The following is a 21,590-nucleotide window of genomic DNA, read 5'->3' on the forward strand; positions in this document are numbered from 1 at the left end:
GAAATAAAAGCAAACAGCATCCACTAACTAGATCAAACATTTCCTGAAAGACTTCCAGTAGTCTGAGCAAGAACAGGTTGCCCCTTCTGAGCCTATCCTGACTTTTGTAGTCAGTCCGCAAAAATTCATCATTTTAGTTTCAAAATAACTCTCCATAATTATGTTCACAGATTTATAATTACAATCTATCCTTTGCCCTTTTTATTAAAACTGGGGTCGTGGGTAGAGGTTGGGAGGATGAGGAGATATTTGTTGCTTTTCAATGCACGGGGGTGTTACCCAATTCTTATCTACTTTAAAAGAGAATGGTAACTGAATCATATTGATATCAAACAATATGCAATCTTTGTAATGACGTTTATGTTTCTGTTTCAATCTGTTGTTTCCCACATTTTTTCAATTAATTTCCCCAGTGGAGGAACAGAAGCATTCACAAAATGCATTATGTCAATCCTGCACTTCCCTCATTATTGGCAACAGTTAAATGCTCTTTGTAAAAGTAGTTCAAAAAATGTTAACTTTAAAAAAAAAAAAAAATCCATGGCCACTTTTCTCCACGATTAAAGTTGTTTTCTTTAACAAAAAACACCATTATCATACTTCAAACGTTCATTTCAGCTCCAACCAGAGTGGACAACTAGCAATGACACGTTCGAGGCACAGTCATTTGCAATTTACACCTGGATTAATTTAATGCTTATACACCTAAACAAGACTCACCTCCCAACCAGAGAAAGTCATTCACAGATCGAAGAAGTTCGACAGCCATATGGTAATGCACAAGAGCATCTTGCAGCATGCCTGCTTGCAAACAAAGGTCACCGACATGTTTCCGCATTCTGCCCTGGCAACGCTTCTTATAATGTCTATAGCATAAAATGGAATAATTGTTGGAGCAATATGGTTTCAGTATATATGTAGTTTGTACAAGTTTAACGTTTACCTGCTCACACCTAAATTATAACCTTGGACTTTTTGAATTTTATTTTTCACATTGCCATTTTGGTATTCTTTCCTCTGTAGATTATCGTGTTTCTGATAACTTAATTTTTAAAAGTAGTTTATATGCATATTAGATTCCAATTAACACTGCACTATTAAATCTCATCTGCGAACACAAGACCACTAACCTGTGATCACGAGGCTCTCATCCCAACAGATACAAACATAGGCTAACATTGAACATATCTTGTCAGTTAGTTTTCCATTTATCCAGATTCGGACAAAGAAAAAAAATTGAATTGTAATCTAATGTCAATAATTCACTAGATGATATGTGGTTTTCAACATTTTTGCATCTCCAGTTCAAATAGTTTATATTGCAACATACACTGAAATAAAATGCAGACATAGACAAAACAATTGGTCTTCTCAGTAAGAAAGTTCACAAGACAAATATCTTCACATTGTTAATTGTTTTCAAACAAAAAAAAAAAAATTCACAAGGCTAGGAAATTATTTTGTCTGAACATTGAGCATAATTCGGAAAAAACATCCTACTTCAAGTCTACATAGTGAATGTTCCCAAGGACATTGGGTTTTACCACCAAAACAAAGTCTGTAGAAATCGGTTTTGGATCTCCCACGTGAATACCCCACAGTTGTTAAAAAGAAGCAAAAATTTGCAGGACAGTGAATTTTAATTCAGCCAGATGTGAATTATAATTAGAACCATGCAATGGACAACATTTGCTCAATTTTCAAAGTTACATGCTTCAGCAGTTCCATTTGATATGTTACACGTATTGACTGGAGACAGACACCACACACCTTGTTCATTATTGCATTAAATTTCTAAAGCCAGGTTTCAAAGCTAAGTGCAAACTTAACAGCCAAAAAAAAAAAGACAGTACTACTAGCAGGGTGGAATTATCCTTAAAAGGAGCAGTTCAGCGGTGACTGTATGATACAGCACATTTCATTTAATAGGAATACATTTTGATTTAACATCTCAGCATCTGTACAATAAAATCCTTACGAACCAGAACTGAACTTTAGAACATCAGAACCAATTAAACTGAGCACCATACTTCTTTTTATCTTGATTTATGAAAACAGAATAATCTTCAAATGAAATAAGCTAAAAGCTATTGTAAACAATTGTACACAGGCATTTTAACAAGAATCACTGCAGCATTTCAGCATTCCAGCATTCACCAAAGGGTACAAAAAAAAAATCAAATTGGCAAGTTGCAATTAAAACCACAAAGCTTTGCAAATCTCTCTGCATGTCAAAGAAACTTGGAATGGATCACGTTCGTTTCAAGAAAACAAACAGCACATCTGGTCTTTTAATTGTTGTAAACCACAGAAATTGCATTAAACCACAATAGCCTGAAATGTGATAAGATATCAATATCAGTCATCAAATCATCTTTCTCTATTTCAGTGCTAGTATTAAATAGATGTAGACAAAATTGGTCAACACCTCCACTTCAAATAGTGGAGACAGAAATTTGAGAACCTTGTTAATTTTCAAAACTGATACCAGAGTAGAATCACAAGAACAAAATCCAAAATTATTTTATAACAACAAATTAGGTCCAACTTTAATCAACTGTCCTTTGTCATTACAGAAATGGCAATATGCAAGTGTTATTTCAAGTTCAATCAAACTGCAACAAGTAAAGGGGAAGTCACCACAGTCATGCAACCTGTTAATCCCTAGTGTGCTTAAATACAGTCACCACCAAATCCTTTAAGCGTTCTATGAAATCAAGGCAGTTTCAGAACCAGTTTGACAGAATGGTTCTGTTTTGCATTAAATTCAAAGAGCTGCAAAATAAAATCTGCTGGTATGGGATATTCCTTTGTATAAATGGGTTAGTCTAATAGTTTAAAAGGAACTAATATTACACATTTGAAAACATTTTAAATCAGGCAGGAGTATAGCAGATGGGAGCATGAGTTTTTCATTGAAGACTGCAGCTCACCTTTTTACACCCAATAATAAACTCAAAGGACAGTGTTAGGAAAAAAAAAGGAAACAGCAATAAGAAATAATGAAAAAATTTCACAATAAAATTTAGAAAACTTCTAACATTTCCTTTATATCGCTATTTTTTCCTCACACAATTTACATAAAGATGGGAAAAGAAATAAGTAATAGTCTTGCATTAAGAAAAGGTCACAAATGGTAAAGTAACTAGCTCGTTAAAATAAAGCTTCACAGATTGAGTTTTCCTATTGCTGATTTTCCGATCACCCAATATTCTGCAAGCACATTTATAAAAGCTAACTCTCCACAATTCAACCTTTCGATTCCTGTGACAATAAGTAAAATTGAAATTTATTGAATAAACCCATATTTACTGTAGCTAAGGCTTGGATTCTGAAATGCTTCATTTAATTATTTTTGAACCACAGTTATTTTGTCAGCAGATACAATGTGCGCACACACTTCTTCCGCAAGGAAGAAGTAGTCAAAGTAAGTAGGCATGTAAGGTTGGCAAACTTGGAAGTAATGGTGCACTACAGGGATGACTGCAGGGGCCTCAATTACCTCCACTTGAAAGGTCACAACTTAGTTAACCAGTCTGATCATGTTTGCTGATGATATGGAGGTTGGAAAGTAGTTCCAAAGTGGGTATAAAGTGTCCATAAGGATATCAAAATTGAGAAATGGCAAAAAGTTTATCACATGCAGTCAAGTATGATGTCTACTTTGACAGTAGGAAAAAGAATATTATTCAAATCAAGAGACACTGCAAATGCCGCAGTACAAAGGGATCTGGATATCTGTTGCATGCTCAAAGAGCACACTCTTGCTTGTACAGTTGTCAATCCTGCTGGCAAGATGGCTTCCTGAACTAAGTGCACCTCATGGCATAGGTCAGTTAACAAGAAACCAGGAAACATTACTTCAGTCTTATATTTCCATTCAACCATCCATTTTAATGAAAAAAATGCATGCACAGGATTTTCACTACATTATCCTTTATGCATACAATTGCTTTCACACTAGCAAAACAGTTTACTATTCTGTCTTGTCCATCTTTTACCAGTGTCTTTGCATGCAAAGCATGCAAGTAAGTAGTTGTCTTTCCACGATGAATCTCCTCATCAATAAAGGGTGTAGGAGCATTCTTAAAAAAGAAATCAGGAAGGCAAAGAGGTGGCATGAGATAGCATTGGCAAATTAGATTAAGGATAATCCAAAAATATTCTATAAATACATCAAGAGCAAGAGGGTAAAGATCAAAGATGCTGTCTTTGTGTTAAACCCCAGAAGATGGGAGAGGTACTAAATGAATATTTCACACCAGTTTTTACTGCAGAGAAAGAAATGGGGACTAGAGAATGCAGACAAATAAATTTTGATGTTTTAAAAACAGTTCACATTACAGAAGAGGAAATGCCAGAGGTCTTTGAAAGTATAAAGGTAGATAAATCTCCAGTACCTGATCTAATGTATCCCAGAATGTTGTGGCAAGTAAGAGAGGAAAATTGCAAGATCCCCTGCAGAAATACATGCATTGTCTATAACTACAGGTGAGCTGCCCGATGACTGGAAAAAGATTCTAAGGAGAAACTGGGGAACTATAAGCCGGAGTCCGACTTCGGTTGTAAGTATAAAAGATAGGATTTACAGATACTTAAAAAGGCAAAACTTGATTAGGCATTTGCAGCATGGTATTGGGAGAGGAAAATAGTGTCTCACAAACTTGATTGAGGTTTTTTGACGAAGTAACCAAAAAGATTAATGAAGGCAGAGCAGTAGATGTTGTTTACTTGGACTTTATTAAAGACTTTGACAAGGTTCCGCACAATAGACTAATTAATAAAGTTAGGTCACATGGGATTCAGGCTGAGCTTGCCAATTGAATATATAACTGGCTTACCGGCAGAAGACAGAGTGGTGATGGAGTGTTGATTTTCAGACTGGAGGCCTGTCACCAGAGGTGTTCCACAGGGATCAGTTCCAGGTGCTCTTTTGTTTGTTGTTTACATAAATAATTTCGATGAGAATATTGAAGGCATGGTTAGTAAGTTTGCAGACAACACCAAAATTGGTGGCAGGTAGACAGTGAAGGGTTTCAGGGACTACAAAGAGATCTTGATCAGCTGGGTCAATGGGCTGAAAAATGGCAGATCGAGTGCAATCTGGATAAATGTGAAGCATTACATTTTGGTATAACAAACAAGGATAGAGCTTTTACGGCAAATACTAGGGCGTTGGGTAGTATTGTGGAACAGAGGGAACTCACGGTTCAGGTACATAATTCTTTAAAGTTTGCTTCATATATAGACAGGATGGTTAAAAAGCTGTCTGGCAAGCTTGCGGTCATTGCTCCGTCCTTAGAGTATAGGAGTTGGGAAGTCATATTGAGGTTGTACGGGACATTGATGAATCCTCTTCTGGAATTTTATGTTCAGTTCTGGTCGCCGAGTTTTTGGAAGGATATTATCAAGCTGGAGAGGGTTCAGAAGAGAAGAGATTTACCAGGATGTTGTCAGGTATGGAAGGTTTGAGTTATAAAGAAACTGGCTAGGCTGGGACTTTTATTTTTAAAACTGGAACATAGGAGGTTGAGAGGTAACCTTATCAAAGTTTATAAAATAATGAGGGGTATATTAGAGTTAATGGTAGTTGTCTTTTCCCTCGGTTGGGGGATTTCAAGAATAGGGGCCATATTTTTAAGGTGAGAGAGAGAGATTTAAAAAAGACATGAAGGGCAAATTTTTCTACACAGAAGGTAGTTTGCATGTGGAATGAACTTCCTGAGGAAGTGGTAGATGTGGGTACAATTACAACATTTAAAAAGACATTTGGATAAGTACATGAATAGGAAAAGTTTGGAGGGACATGGGGTTATGTTCAGCATTGACTAGTTGGACGGAAGGGTCTGTTTTTGTTCAATGACTGTGACACTAGGACAACGGCTGGCGGAAATGGAGTTGAGTTAGTAAATCCGAAACTGAAAGTAGTCTTGTTAATGCTGGCTAGAAGCTACCATAGATTGTTGCAAAAACTCATCTACCTCATTCATGCCTTTTAGGGATGGACATGTTATCCTAAATGTGACTCTAGACCTATACCAATAATGTCCTGAGATGGCCTCGCAAGTCATTCAGCTTAAGGATAACTAAGAATAAGCATCAAACACTAGCCTTCCAAGCTAGGCCCATATTTCATTAAAGAAGAAAAAAAAAAATCAAATCCAAACCAAAACATTATTTTCCTTTAGACATGACATGGCCAATCTGCTTGAAGGCGTAGATTGAATTATCTAAATGTTCATCCAATAGTACTCACACTTGATTTGTAAAATAGTTATCCAATATCTCTTTGCAATTACCTCTGCAGTCTTCTTAGGCTTGTGTTCTTTCCAGCGAAACATTTAAAACATTGTGCACCCATGCAGGACATACATTCTTTTATTTTGTGTGATAACCACTGCAACTTTTTACAAATTGCCCTTCAGCCTTGATCTTTGTCCTCCTGTGGATAGTCATTGCTTTTCTTCAACTGAAAATTAGTCTAGACATTTCAAGTGCAACAGTATCATGACAGGTCTGAGCTACTCCTCCACATTGACGAACAGATAAGTTTGTCCACAATCTGTTAAAATTATGAACTCAGACACCCTGCAAATCATAGAATCCCTGCAGTGCGGACGCAGGCTATTGTGCCCATTGAATCCACATCAACCCTCCAAAAAGAGTATCCCACCCAGAATCACCCACTACCCTATCCCTGTAACCCTGCATTTCCCATGGATAATCCACCTAACCAGTACATCCCTGGACTCTACGGGCAATTTAGCATGGTCAATCCACCTAACGTGTACATCTTTGGACTGTGGGAGGAAACCAGAGCACTCAGAGCAAAGTCCACGCAGATACAGGGAGATTGTACAAACTCTATACAGTCACCTGAGGGTGGAATCAAACCGGGTCCCTGCTGCTGTGAGGCAGCACTGCTAACCACTGAGCCACCATGCAACTTTGAGTCAGATTCCTTATCCGTAGCAGTTGCACTGTAATAGGAGCATTATCTTAGGCTTATAAGATCCTATTTTCGATGAAACCATTTTTCAGGCAATCGAACTCCCAGTATTCTGCAAGCTGCGCAAATGCAGTCACACAATTATCAATATGTTCTTTATCCCATAGATCTCAAAGACTGAATTTATAAAGTTTAAGTTATGTGAACTTGGGTTCAAAGTATGCCTTGACAAAAGGTTTTCAAAGTTTCTGCGGTGTGTTCTGTTCTTCAGCGATTTAGGTTGAAATACACCTTGTAACAATTTCTCCCCACAGTGATACAATAGTGCTGACATTAGCTGTTCTGACATGTTAATTTTAATTGGTCACAAACTTATTGTTTTTCCACTCAATGGCAAAAGATAGCTCCATCTCATAGCATTTCATGTCAATCAAAGCCAGTAAATTTTCATAAGTAAATTATGAGCTGCGCTCATATTGCCGCTCTTCAACTCACTCTCAACCCTACTTCTGACACCATGTTATGTGTTCAATGAGATTTCAGCTTCTATTTGGTCTCTTTCCAAAGAACTGTTGGCAGAGAGTTTGCCTCACCGTGTAGGTGACAGGACAAGCCAGGAAGCACATTAGTGCAGTATTGTATTTCTATACAAACTATATCTTTGTACATGAGTCACCAAAAGTTAGCATGCAGGTACAGCAAATAATCTCAAAAGGCAAATGCTATGTTGGTTTTTATTGCTAAAGGGGAGGGGAGAGAAAAGAGATGTGATAAAATAGGGAAGTCTCGCTACAACTGTGGTCTTACTACTGTCCTTTTATGGGATGTGGAAATTACTTGCTAGACCAACGTTGACAAAATTGCCCTGATAGTGGTGACTAACTACCTTCCTGAATTGCTGCAGTCTGTAGGATATAGGGGCATCTACAGTGCTTTTAGCAAAGGAGTTCCAAGATTGACTCACTAACAGTCAAGGAACAGGGATATATTTCCAAATCAGGATAGCAAATAGTTTGCAGTGGGACTTGTAGTGGTGTTTCATCCATCGTCTGCCCTTGCTCCTCTTGGCGGCAGAGATCATGAATATGAAGGTATGACACCAGGAGCCTTGGTACGTTACTAGAGTGCCTATGTGCATCAATGTTGAAGGGAGTCAACATTGAAGGCAGGATGCCAATCCATTGGGCTGTACTGTCTGACATGGTATAGAGCTTCTTGCTGTTCTAGGACTGTGATCATCCAGGCAAGCAGGCAACATTCCATTAACATGACCCTGTCACTTGTAGATGGTGGACAGGCATTGGGGAGACAACAGGCAAGTTGTTCTGCACAGAATTTCTAACTTCTGACCTGCTCTTGCCCAGACAATATTTACATGGCTTGCCCAGTTTGGTTTCTGGTCAATGGTAACTCATAAGATATTGATAGTAGGAAATTCAGCAATATGTATGCCACTGAATGTCAAGTTGAGATTTTAAAATTATTTCTTGTTTGAGATGGCCATTGCCTGGCAATTGTGTGGCATGAATTTTACTTACTGGCACCTATCAGCCTCAACCTGGATATTATCCAAATCTTGCTGCACTTGGACACGGACAGCTTCAGTATTGGAGGCTTCCCAAATTGCGTTGAGCACTGCAACCATCAACAAACATCTCCACTCCAACCTTATGATGGAGGGAGGGTCATTAGCGACATCAGTGAAGATGGTTGGGCCTAGTACAGGCCTTATAGAACTCTTTTACTTACACCCTCTATCTGAGATGATTGACCTTAAATAATGAAACATGTCTCCCTTCAGGTTGTTCAGGCCCCCTGATGCTATATGTGGTCAAATGCTACCTTGATGTCAAGAGCCATCACTCTCATCTCATCCCTGGAATTGAGTTATTTTGTCAAGGGTTGGACCAAGACTGTAGTAAGGTCAGGAGCCAAGTGGACATGGTGGAACCCAAACTATGCATCAATGAGCGGGTTATTTCTTTGCAAGTATCATTATGTAATACTGTTGATGACCCCTTCCATCACCTTCTGACAATTTTGGTAATTAGCCAGTTTGGATTTGTCCTAGTTTTTAAACGGACAGGATGTGCTCACACAATTTACCAAATTGTCAGTCAGATAACAGTGTTGCAGCTGTATGTGAAGAGCTTGGCTGGGGCAGGGTTCATTCTGGAGCACAAGTCTTCAATATTATTGCCAGAACATTTGTACAAGGCACTGCATACTGCAATCTACAATTTTAGTGTCCTTACTTAGAGGGTATTGAAAACAAACAAGGACCACTAGGCTGATCTTTGGGATGATGGGGTTGTTTTATAAAAATGGTTGAGCAAACTATATCAAGGGACTTCAGAAAATCAAGAGGTGATCTTATTTAACTATCTGAAAGATCCTGAGGGAATTGAATCAGGAAGGTATTTATGGGAAATTTTCCCTTGCAAGGGAGTTTAGACCTACCAGAAAGTGCTTTTTTAAAAAAAAGTCTCCTACTTAAGACAAAGATGAGCAATTCCTTCTTTCAGAGGGTGGATACCCTTTGTAATTCTCTTTTGAGAGCAGGGGAGATTGGATCTTCAAATATATTCAACGCAAAGTTAGACAGGTGTTTGATTTATCAAAGACTTAAGGGTTTATGGGAAAGGCAGGCAGAAAAATAAAATTCAGGCTGCCATCAGATCAGTCATGATCCTACTGACTGGCAGAGTGGGCTTAACGTGTCAAACTACCTACTCCTGCTGCTACTTCTTATGCTCTTTTGTTGATTTGCACAAAATTAAAATCTGAAAAAAAATTACAATGAAATCTGCTAATGTACGCTCAACACCCCACCCAAAGATACACCAGTAACTCATGCTGGACATTGTATTAAGACCTAGTTAGTGATTCAAGTACTTTTGTACTTGCAATGCATCTCTTTATATGCGCAGATGTTGGTCATCTTTAAACAAACTCAAAACAATGGAACTGACTAGACATTTCACACCAGTGACCTCCTCCTTACCCTAACTTGTGTGGAAGAAAGGCAGCCTGACAACAAAAACATTGAACTGTTACAATCTTTTGGATTCCAAACATAGCTGAATTCATTCCAGTTTGAGAGAATGAACACTAATTCAGCTTCACTGCTTTGCTCCTACAAAAATGATCAAGACATATTTATATGGGCAAGCTGCAGCATTTGATTGCAAAGAAGTTATAACTTCAAAAATGCACAAGTATAAAAAAAACACATCTTGCAGCCTTGGACTCACTTTAAGAGTGAAACAGAAAGAACCCTTTTCAGAACAGCAGCTAGCAATAAATTCTTATCTACACTGTCTTAGGACATTACTGTGGTTCAAGTACTCGACATCAAGATTTAGATCTTAAGCTGAAATTCACGAGTACATTAAAACAATTCTGCACATTTCAATGTTCAATCTTCAAGCGCAAGATCCGAATAGTAGTATGCCTCACGACATGCTCAAAATCCATTTAAGTGTACAAGTTACTTCACTGTGTTCCATATTTAAAAAGCTAAGTCACGGTAACACAATATATAAATCTCTCTTTTCATGAGCCAGATTATTCAGTGGAACTACAAGACATTTCACTGATTCTTTTGCTTATCCATAAACAAAGCATCCAAGAGTGTCCTGTAAACCATATTGCAGAGCTTAAATATTGGCAATCTATTAACTTTAAGTGAGTAATATGATCACTCACCTGCTATCTGTATCTAGGCCTACAAAATCTTTCTTTTCAAATGGCACACACAGTAATTGAATTTTGTCTCCTGATTTATCCGTTGCTCTGTCAAGACGTTTGGATTCCAAAACAATGAATAATGATTCAATAAAGTCTTCCACTTTCTTCTCTATGGTTTCACATTCATCGTAACTAGAATAAAATGCAACATCAGTGCGAGGTTGCTCAGCAATTTCCCCCTGTAGTCCAAAGACAAATAACCTCGAATCATACAGTGTAGAACCATAAATTTCTTTCTGCAGATGAAATTTCTCTGATGTCTGTGGCCAATCCTTTGCATTACAACACTGTGTGATAGCTATTAACCCTACAACCTTCCGATGAGTCTGAAAGTCTCCCCATTCATTATTTTCAGGAGGATAATGGTGTCTGTAACGAATATATAGAACTCGTTGTGAATCTCGAAGATTAATCTGATTGGCAGAAGTTATTATTTTGTAAATCTTGAAGAATTGTTCTTCTGGTACAATTCCCACAGGTTGCACAATGACCAAAAGACTCTGGTGGTCCTCAGCACACTGCATATAGTCAGGGACACTCATTCTCCATCAAATGAAATCTGATTCATGAGAAAAAGAAATGCAACAATTACACATACAATGTCAATAACATTATTTATACAATGGTTAACTCTAAACAAAGTGAAACAAAAACAAATTGCTGGAAATGCTCAAGTCTGGCGGCATCAGTGGAGAGAAATCAGAGTTAACGTTTTGGGTCGAATGACCCTTCCCCAGAACTCTATCCGCAATGCTAACTGATTTCTCTCCAGATGTTGCCAGACCTGCTGAGCTGATCCAGCAACTTGTTTTTGTTTCTGATTTACAGCATCCACAGCTTTTTTTTTGTTTTTACAATTAAAGTGAAATGTTTAAATCAAATTATATGAGAATACTAAAGGAACAAAAAAATGCTGTCCTGTTAGAGAAATTAAAATAAATAAGTTCAAATAATACAACGCAACACACTCAAAAGGGAAAAAAATTTGAAATTGGAAGGCAACTATATTTCAGGAATCTCATCAAAACCACAATAATCAAATCTCTTACTTCTGCAAAACTTAAATTCAATGCATACTTTCAAAGTTTATGCCATTATTTGAAACATTTAAATGAAACACTTACAATATCACCTTCATAGCATTCACACGGGTGTCATGACTTCAAATATTTCTCATGTTGTCTGTACTATTTTTAAAGATCATAATTTGTCTCAACCTCAGTAACAAATGTACGGTCATTCTTCAGTCACATACCTCGCTTGAAGACTTTTAAATACTTTCTTAACCTTAGTGCCCTAACCCAATTCAGCAGGTTGTGCATTCAAGTCCCACTTCAGAGATTCAAATTAATTAATCCAGTCTTTCACTTCAGAGATAGCAATTTTCACTTGCAACATGAAAACGTGATCCCAACTATCTGTTCAGGTGATTATCATAGAAAACCAGACTTCCTTCCATCGACTATCTACAATTTCTGCTGCCTCAGGAAAGCAGCCAACAAAAGACCCCTCTCACCTCGGTCGTACTCTTTTCCATCGGGCCGAAGATACACAAGTTTGAAAACATGTACCAACATGCTGTTGTTAACAGACTTATGAACGGAACTCTCATATTAGACATGATCTTACTCTGCGCTACCTCTGCAGCTGCAATACTATATTTTTTATTCTGTTCTATTACCTTGATGTAGTTATGAAAGGTAAAATTTCTCTGGATAGCACACAAAACAATACTTTGCACTGTATCTCGGACAATAATAAGTCAAATCACTGGTCAGCCCAAGCCTGAAGATCTGAATACAGGTCTTGCGGCAGTTGGACATTGACTGCTTCAGCATCACAGGAGCTATGAATGATTTTGAACTTTATACAAATATCTGTGAACATTCCCACCTCTGACCGTATGATGGAAGGAAGGTCATTGATGAAGCAGCCAAAGATCAATGGGCCTAGGACAATACCTTGAGGAACTCAGGAGCCTTCCTGTGGCACAATGGCAGTGTCCCTACCTCTGGACCGGAGCATAGGCTCAAGTCCCACCTGTTCCACAGGTGTGTAATAACATCTCTGAACTGGTGATGAGTTTTTCTTAAATTACCGAGGAACTAGGGCTCTTCTGGCACAGTGGTAGCATCCCTACGTCTGGGCTCGGAGGCCTAGGTTCACATCCTAATTGCTCTAGTGGTATTATCATGACATATCTGAGCAAGTTGATTAAAAAAAAACTATCCTGAGGAACTACAGAGATGTTCTGGCACTGAGTTAACCAACCTCTCATAGCCACATTCATCTCTCTTTAGGCAGGGTATGAATTCAACCAGTTTCCCCCGATTCTTCTTGACTCCAATTTTGCTCCTTGATGCCACAATCAGTCAAATGTATTGTCAGTCATGATGTGAAGGATAATCACTCCCACCTCACCTCCTGAGTTCAGGTCTTTTGTCAATGTTTGGACCAAGGCTGTAATGAGGTCAGGAACCGAGTGACTCTGGTGTAACCCAAACTGAGCATCAGGTGAGCATATTATTGCTAAGCAAATACTGCTGGAGAGCATTGTTGATCACTTGCATTACTTCGTTAATGATAGAGTAAACTGATGCAATGATAATTAGCTGGATTCAACTTATCCTGCTTTGTGTGGACAGGACATACCATAGCAAATTTTTCCATGTTGTCAAGTAGTTGTTGGTGTAATGACTGCATTGGAAATCTGTATGACGATGACAAATTCTGGAATGTTGCTAAGGCCCATAACCTTGACAGTGCCTTCAGCCATTTCTTAATATCATGTAGAGTTAGCTGAAGACTGCCCTCTTTGATGCTGAATGCCTCTGAAGTAGGTCAAAATGCATCATTACTATGCACTTCTGGCTAAAAAGAGTGTTGTAAATGCTTCGGGCAGGCTCCCATCATTCAGTATATGTGGAACCACCCCTTCCAATGATGTGTTTAATTGTCCACTGGCATGGTGGCCCAGCGGTTAGCACTGCTGCCTCACAGCTCCAGGGACCCGAGTTCAATTCTATCCTCAGACAACTGCCTTTGAGGAGTTCTGTGTCTGTGCGGTTTCCTCCAGATGCCCTGGTTTCCTTCCATACTCCAAAGATGTGCAAGTTAGCTGGACGGGCCCTGTTAAATTGCCTGCATGTATCCAGAGATGTGCAGACTAGGTGGATTAGCCATGCGAAGTGCAGAGTTACAGGGAGAGCCTCTACCCTATCCCTGTAACTCTGCACTTCCTTAGGCTAATCTCCAATCATTGCTCTTAACTCAAGTGTCTCACCCCAGAACCATTCTCAAAGCGCTTCTGAATTCTTTCCAATGTATTCATATCGTACCCAAAAATGTGCATAATACTCCAGGTGATGTCTAACGTGATTTTTCAAGCTCAGGATAACCATCCTACAGTTGTACCCTATACAACTATTTCTGAAGCCAAGAATCCTGTATTCCTTATAAACGGAATTAACTATCCTACCACATTCATCACCGTATGCACATATGCACCCAGATCTCACTGTTCCTGCAGGACCTTTAGAATAGGGATGATGGTAATATGCTAACATTGATTGAGAACCGATTGACACAACAGGAAAGAGTGTGTGGGAACAAGTGGATATTTTTCTAAATGACAGTGACTACTGGGATACCAACACGATCAGTACTTGGGCCCCAGCTGTTCACAATATACAAAAAAATGACCTGCATAAGGAAATTAAATGCATTGCTTCCAAGTTTGATGATGACAAAAATGGTCAAGGTGGAGAGTTGAGGAGGCAACAAGGACATGTCAAGGTATTCTGGACAAGTTCAGTGAGTGGGTAAACACATGGCAGATGCAAATGCAATGTGGCTAATTGTGAAATTATACATTTTTGTGTGAAAAACAAAGGAAGAATATCATTTTAAATCACAATATATTGGGAAGTGTGATTGTACAAAGGGATCTGGGTGTCCTTGTACATCAGTCAATGAAAGTAGACAGGCAAGTGCAACAAGTAATTAGGAAGGTAAATGGTATATTACCTTTCACTGCAGGAGGATTTGAGTTCAGGAGTAGGGATATCTTATTGCAGCTTACAGGGCTTTGTCAAGGCCATACCTAGAGTACTACACGTAATTTTGGCCTCTCAACTGAAGAAAGGATCTTGCAGTCAGGACAGTGCAGTGACAGTTCAATCAGCGACAGTTCAATCAGCTGATACTGGGGATAGCAGGACTGATCTAGCCTGGATACACTAGAGTTTAAAAGGATGGAAGAGGATTTGATACGAATGCTTAAAATTCTAATAGGGCTGCAAAGACGAGAAGCAGAGAGAATGTTTTCTCTAGCTGTGGAGTCTGAAACTGGGGGACCGTCTCAGGGTGTGGGTAGGCATTTAGGACTGAGATGAAGAAATATTTCTTCACTTAAAAGGGTAGTTAACTTGTGCAAATTTCTACCAAAGAATGCCTTGGAAGCCAAGTCACTGAATATACCTCAAGGTACACAAATTCTAGATTTTAAAAGGCATCAAGGGGTCTGAGAAGGAAGCAGGAATACAGTATTGAAGTAGGAGGATTGGCCATGATCCTACTGAATGGTAAAGCAGGCTCAAGTGGCCTATCCTGCTCCTAGTCTCCATGGAACAACGCTATTTTATACCATCTCTCCATGCTCTTTGCACCAATATCCATCACCTCAGTGCACACTGAACTTGATCTGCCACCTACTGCACACTCCATCAATGTGGCAATGTCTTTTTCAAATTCTACACTGCCCTCAATTTACAATTTTCCCATTATGTCATCCACAAAAAATACAATTGCCCCCCACACATCAAGATCAAAATCAATTTATATCATAATGTATTGATATATCAGGAAAAGCAAGGTTTCCAACATGAAGATCTGGGGGTTTATAAAGCTGGGAAGCATCCATAACCCATCAGAGTTGATTTTAATACTTCAGTGATCAGATGAACTGTCCTTGCACACACATTAAAATAAATGATCATTTGACCCATTTCCTGAATTTCCTATCATTTGTCAAGTTGTACATCAACAGCAGCAAATAAAAAGTAACCCAAGAGGCTTTTATAAACACAAAGTTATAATAGAATAAAGGAAGGTTGGAGCTAAGAAAACAAAAAGAGATCCTCGTGTAAACAGAGGACACATCTGAGATACTAAATGTGCACTTTGCATTCATCCTCAGTATAGGAAAAGAAAATTGTGGGTAAATTCAAATAGATATAAAAGAAAAATGATATAGAGGAGGTATCTGAAATGTAGGCTGTACTCAAAGTAGCTCACAAATCCGGACAGGATACATCCTTGTTTACTGAGTCAAGTTAAGGATGGAAATTGTGAAGGCCCTGACCACAAATCCTCTTTAGATTTTGAAGAAGTTGGGGGTTGGTTTCAAGGAATTGAAAGATTGCACAAGTTAGATATGGCATAAATCCAGCAACTACAGACCAAATCAGATAGACATCAGTGGTGGAGGCACTTTTAACAGCAACAAATCAAAATAATTGGCACTTGGAAAAATCAGATAATAAACGAAAGCCAGCGTAATGATTTTTCAGACAATATGTTTGACAAACTTGATACAATTTTTGATGGAGTAATGGAAAGTGGACAAGGGTTTTGTGATTGATGTCTAAACACAAGTTGTTTTGATAAAGCCTGGTTACCAATATTGAAGCTTATGGGATGGAAGAGGTAGTGTCTGCAAAATTGATGAAGAGACAAGGGGTAGTGTCCAACAGTTGTTCTTCTGATGACCAAAGAAGCATGCAGTGCTCCCTGGGAATCAGTGTTGGGGTACAAGCTGTTTTTGACTATATTAACGACCTGGACTTGGGGAGTCTACAGATGACAAAATTTGGAAAAGCAATAAAAAAAACTGAGGAAGGATATGGGCAGGCTGACAAAACATACAGAAAAACAGCAGCTGAAAGTTCAAGCAGACAAGTATCAAGCAATTTTTTTTAAGGAACAAAGAGGAGATTCAATTTGAACTGAATGGTAAAATATCAAAGGAAGCACAGGAACACAAATATTTAAATAATGATGGCAAGTTGATAAGGTTGTTCAAAAAGCAAACAGGATTGGTGATTTTATGAAGAAGACCATCAGAAAAAAGACAAATAGATCACGTGCCATTCAAGGCTGCTCAGATTTTAGCTTCAACTCCATTAGCCCACCCACATGTCATAACCATCAATTCCTGGGTGGCTTAAACTTTAAAGGCCAGATTTGCCCAGACTGCAGTTGCCATTTTGCTTCATTTTAACATTAAGGATGACCTGAAATGCAACTGTGTGCTCTTGCTGCAGCATCATCAGGGGAAGGAAAATCATGTTCTTTCTCCACAGTAGCATTTCCTCATTGTGAATTAAACATTCAGGAACTCAGACAGCTTACCTTTCATGCGAGCTGTGAAAGTGGCTAAGTGCCAGGTGGGAAACAAAGTGCTCAAGCGTATCAAGTCCCCACGTGGGACTTCCAGACGGAGGCCAGGGTGAAGTTGTAAGAATAGGAAGGGGTTCGAAGGTGGACCGAGAAATTGGTAAAGTTTAATTCCTCAGGTTCTCTAACACTTGCCTGCTGATACTCCCTTTAGTCCAGCAGTCTGATCTACTTCTTAGTCACCCACGGTTCTTCACCTGTATTTTAATCTGTAACTTTTATCATGAAGACATGTGAAGTATTTGTTCAATTTCTCTTCTGTTTCCTCATTGCATATGATGATTTAATTATCTAACTTACTGGAGTTTTTTGATGCGAAAATAAAGTGATCAGAAGCACTTTCTTGATCTTGTACATTTTGAATTCCAAAAGGCACTTGATATAGTACCATAGACAAAAATCATTAAGCAAGCTTGGAACTCAATGAACAAATAGGATAGTTGTGGCTTGGGTACAAAATTGTTTGAGTAAAAGGAAACAGACGAGTGGATTCTTTTTTGGATTAAATGAAGGCTTGTATGTAATTTCTCAGGAGCCAACGTTCAGATCCTCCCTCTCTTCCTGATGCATGTTAAGAACACTGACATGCAAGGCATAATTCTAAAAACTGCAGTTCATAGGAAACTTGGAAGCATTGGGAAACGTGAGGATAGTACAGAACTTCAGAATTACACAGCTAGCTAGTGCAAAGGGCAGACCAGTGGCAGATGAAATTCAAAACAGAGAAGTGTGAAATGATTCATTTTGGTACAAAGAGCACAGAGAGACAATAGAATTGCCCCCTTTATTTTATCATGGGGGTGGAGTAAGAAAGGAACCTGGATATATAATTTTTTTTGTTAACCGGCACCTGTGGGACCAGGAGTGTACCGATTGATGAAGAGGTCCATATAAATCAATACAAAAAACACACACTAGGTAATAGACATAATGCAAGGGGTACACACATCACTTATACTTTATTTACAGCATAAATCACTTGAATAATAATAATTCAACTTCGTCATAAATAAAACTTACCAGCAGACAGCCTTCTCACTCGCACCCTCAACTGACCACTCAGACATCACGGAGATCACAATAACACAGTAAGCTGCTGGTATTTGAAATATGTAATTCTTGCTGGCTTATTGAGACTGTTACTTCATAAGATGCCAGTTAAAACAAAGGTTCCTGAATGTGTGCAAGTCAAAGATATCAACATGGATTGAGAAAGAAGTTAATAAAACTTACTGCATCTCAGACTTTATTAATAGGGGTACAGAGAGTACGAGAGCAAAGAAGTTTCTGTTGAGCTTACAGAGAGTCCTGGCATGGTGGCAACTGGAGTATTACATTCAGTTCTAAGCAATGCATATTTATGAAAGATGTAAACGAATTAGAGAAAATACAGAAATGTTTAGTAGGAATTGGTCCAGGAATGAGGAACTTCAGTTACACTTCGAGGGGTTGGAATTGCTCTCCTTGAAGTAAAAATAAAGGAGATTTGATAGTTTTGGAAAATCCTTAAAGGCTGTGACCCAAAGTAGATACGGATCATTTGCTTTAATTTGTGGAAGGATAGAGAACAAGAAGGTACAGATATAAAGCTATCAGCAAAAGAAGCAGCAATGGAGACAAGAGAAAACATGTCCATGCAGTGTGACTAGAATCTCGAATGCACTGCCAAAGGCTATGTGGTGGCGGCAAACAGCAGAAAAAAAAGAAAGTTTGCTACGTTCATAAACATAGTTAGGACACTACTGGATCATTGTGGATTATAGACACCACACATTAGGAAGTGAAACAGACAAAAATTACAAAGCATGTTCACTAGCATAGTATCAAAGATGAGATCGCATTTACATCGAGAGACTAGAGAAACTGGGGCGGGGGGTGCTTTTGACACAGCTGGTACTCCCTTAGGTATAGGGGATCAACAGGTGACTTACCTGAGATTTTAAGGATTTGATAGCCCTCCTCTACTCACCCAATTCCAATCTCTATAGGGGAGGGGACAGAGAGCAGTAAATTTAGGGCTAAGCTATTCATCGATTATATCAGAAGTAAAAGCTTGGTTAAGTGGCAAGAGACAGCGAGTGATAGTAGAAGGCTGTCTGCAAGACTGGAGACCTGTATCCAGTGGCACACCACTGAGATCAATGCTGGGTCCCCACTGCATGCAACATATGTCAACAATATAGAAGAAAATGCAGTGTTGATAATATGCAAGTTTGCAGATGACACACGTTGGACAGTGAGGTAGAAGGTCTGAACTTACAGGAGAATGAATTGGTCAGGCATGCAGACCTTGGCAAATGGAATTGAAACCTTGATTGGTGTCAGGTGATGCACTTTGGACAAAGTAACAAGACAAAGGAGTACTCAGTGAATGGTAAGGCGCTAGGAAGCTCAGAGGAACAGAAGAATCTTGGTGTGCTTGTCCACAGGTCTCTGGAGGTGGCAGGACAGTTTAATAAAATGGCTAAGGCAGCATACGGGGGCATTTTCCTATATCAGTCATTGAATAGATCAGAGCAAAGTTATATTGGAGCAGTACTAAACTTTGTTGAGGGCACAGGTGAATTACTGTGTGCAGTTCTGGTCATCACATCACAGGAAGGACGTGATTGAACTGGAGGGGGTACAAGGGAGATTCACAAGGAATGTGCTCGAGATGGAGCACTTTAGCTATGCAAAAAAAGCCAGATAAGCTCAGGTTCTTCTCTTTAGGGCAGAAAAGGCAGAAGGGGGACCAGGTTGAGGTGTATGAAATTATAAGTGGCATGGGCAGGGTGGATAGAAAGTAGGTGTTCCTCTTAGATGAAGGGTCAGTAACAAGAGGACATAATTTTAGGGTGAAGAGCAGGAGGTTGAGGGAATATTTAAAGAATAACCTTTTCACCCAGAGGGCGAAGGGAATCCAAAATGCACCATCTGTGGTGGTAGTTGAGGCAGAAAATCTCACAACCTTGAGGAAGTGCTTGGATGACTATTTGAAGTGTCATAACATTAAAGGCTGTGGGAACGAGTGCTGGAAAATAGGACTCGTGTGGGTTTAGTCAATGTAATTTTTGTCGGTTCAGACTTAATGGGTCAACGGGCCTCTTCTGTACTGTGTAATTCTATGATTCCGAGACTTGTGGAAACCAGGAATCATCTCCCCAAAAGCCTATCGAGGCTCGATCAATTAGGAGCATGTCTGAATATGCTTGGACAACAGCTTGGATCCTTGTATCTCTTTTGTTATAGCCTACTATGCTGAAGATGACTCATTTATTCCTAATCTGTTTCTGTCTGCTCTAAACCAGTTCTTAATCTGCAAAAGCATATTTTCCCTCAATTCCATGCATTCTAATTTTGTTTACTAACCACTCATGTGAGGCCTTACAAATAGCTTTCTGAAAAATCTAAATATACTGGATCCCCTAGTCCAAAAAAATGATTTTGCTTAGATAAATCCATGTTGACTTTGCTCAATCATATCAGTATTTTCCAAATGTCCTATTATCACAATATTATAACTTCTAGCATTTTCCCTACGACTGTGTTAGGCTAACACATCTGTGCTTCCCAGCATTCTCACTCCGTTTTTTTCCAAAAAAAAAATTGTGGGAATTACATTTTCCACCTCCCAATCAGTAGCAACCATTCCAGAGCCTGTATAATTTTGAAAGATGACCATGAATCCAATTGTTAACAATTTTGGACTTGTTCATCAGTACAAACAGGACTTTAAAAAGGATTAAAATGACTGCTTCAGGAGCATTTATTAATATACAAGTTAACGACCATGTTCAATTCTCCATCTATGTGGAGTCTGCTAAGTCCACCTAGATTCTCAAAATGGGAACACAAAAAGATTGGAATTTAATATTTCTGAAAAAGAAATGTTGCGGAAGCTTTTAATCTGGCAGTTTAGGAAACATCTCTCTTTTAGGAGATTAATTGGAATAGGTGTTGTCAAGAATTTTCAAACAGTTTTTCACGAACATCTACTGAAATGGATATTTGGGCCTCAGATATAGATAAAATTGGGGTCAGCTGAGATGTTGGTCACTATCAAATAGACTGGAAATACTCACTAAAGTTCTCAAGTAGTTGACAACAGACAAAGGAGAACCAGTGGATAGAGTTATAGAGCACAGAAACAAACCCTTCAATCTAATTCACCCAAACTGACCAGATATCCTAAAATGATCTAGTCCCATTTGCCAGCATTTGGCCCATATCCCTCTAAGGCCTTCCTATTCAGACATAGTTGAGGGAGGAGCAGGACTGGCAACTCAATAATTGAGGGTATAGGATCTTCAGGCAAGACAGGGGAGAATGTAAAAGAGGAGGTGGCGTTGCATTATTAATTAGGGTGTCGGTTACTACAGTAAAGAGGGACAGTATCTTGAGCGGTCCTCAAACAAGGCTTTGTGGGTACAGCTTAGGAATAAAGAGAGAGTAG

The 21,590-nt window shown here is 38.9% G+C and overlaps 1 protein-coding gene across 1 annotated transcript in view; it reads right to left on the minus strand.

The window, feature by feature from the left end:
* Positions 1-21,590, minus strand: part of trappc9 (trafficking protein particle complex subunit 9) — a 572,831-nt gene that overhangs the window by 543,036 nt on the left and 8,205 nt on the right. Inside the window, 2 exon segments of the mRNA XM_048596131.1 lie at positions 721-866; positions 10,658-11,258. Of these exon segments, the coding sequence (XP_048452088.1) occupies positions 721-866; positions 10,658-11,241 (730 nt within the window). The 5' untranslated portion in view covers positions 11,242-11,258.

Source organism: Rhincodon typus, chromosome 4 (assembly GCF_021869965.1).
Source record: "Rhincodon typus isolate 14 chromosome 4, sRhiTyp1.1, whole genome shotgun sequence".
Classification (NCBI taxonomy): domain Eukaryota; kingdom Metazoa; phylum Chordata; class Chondrichthyes; order Orectolobiformes; family Rhincodontidae; genus Rhincodon; species Rhincodon typus.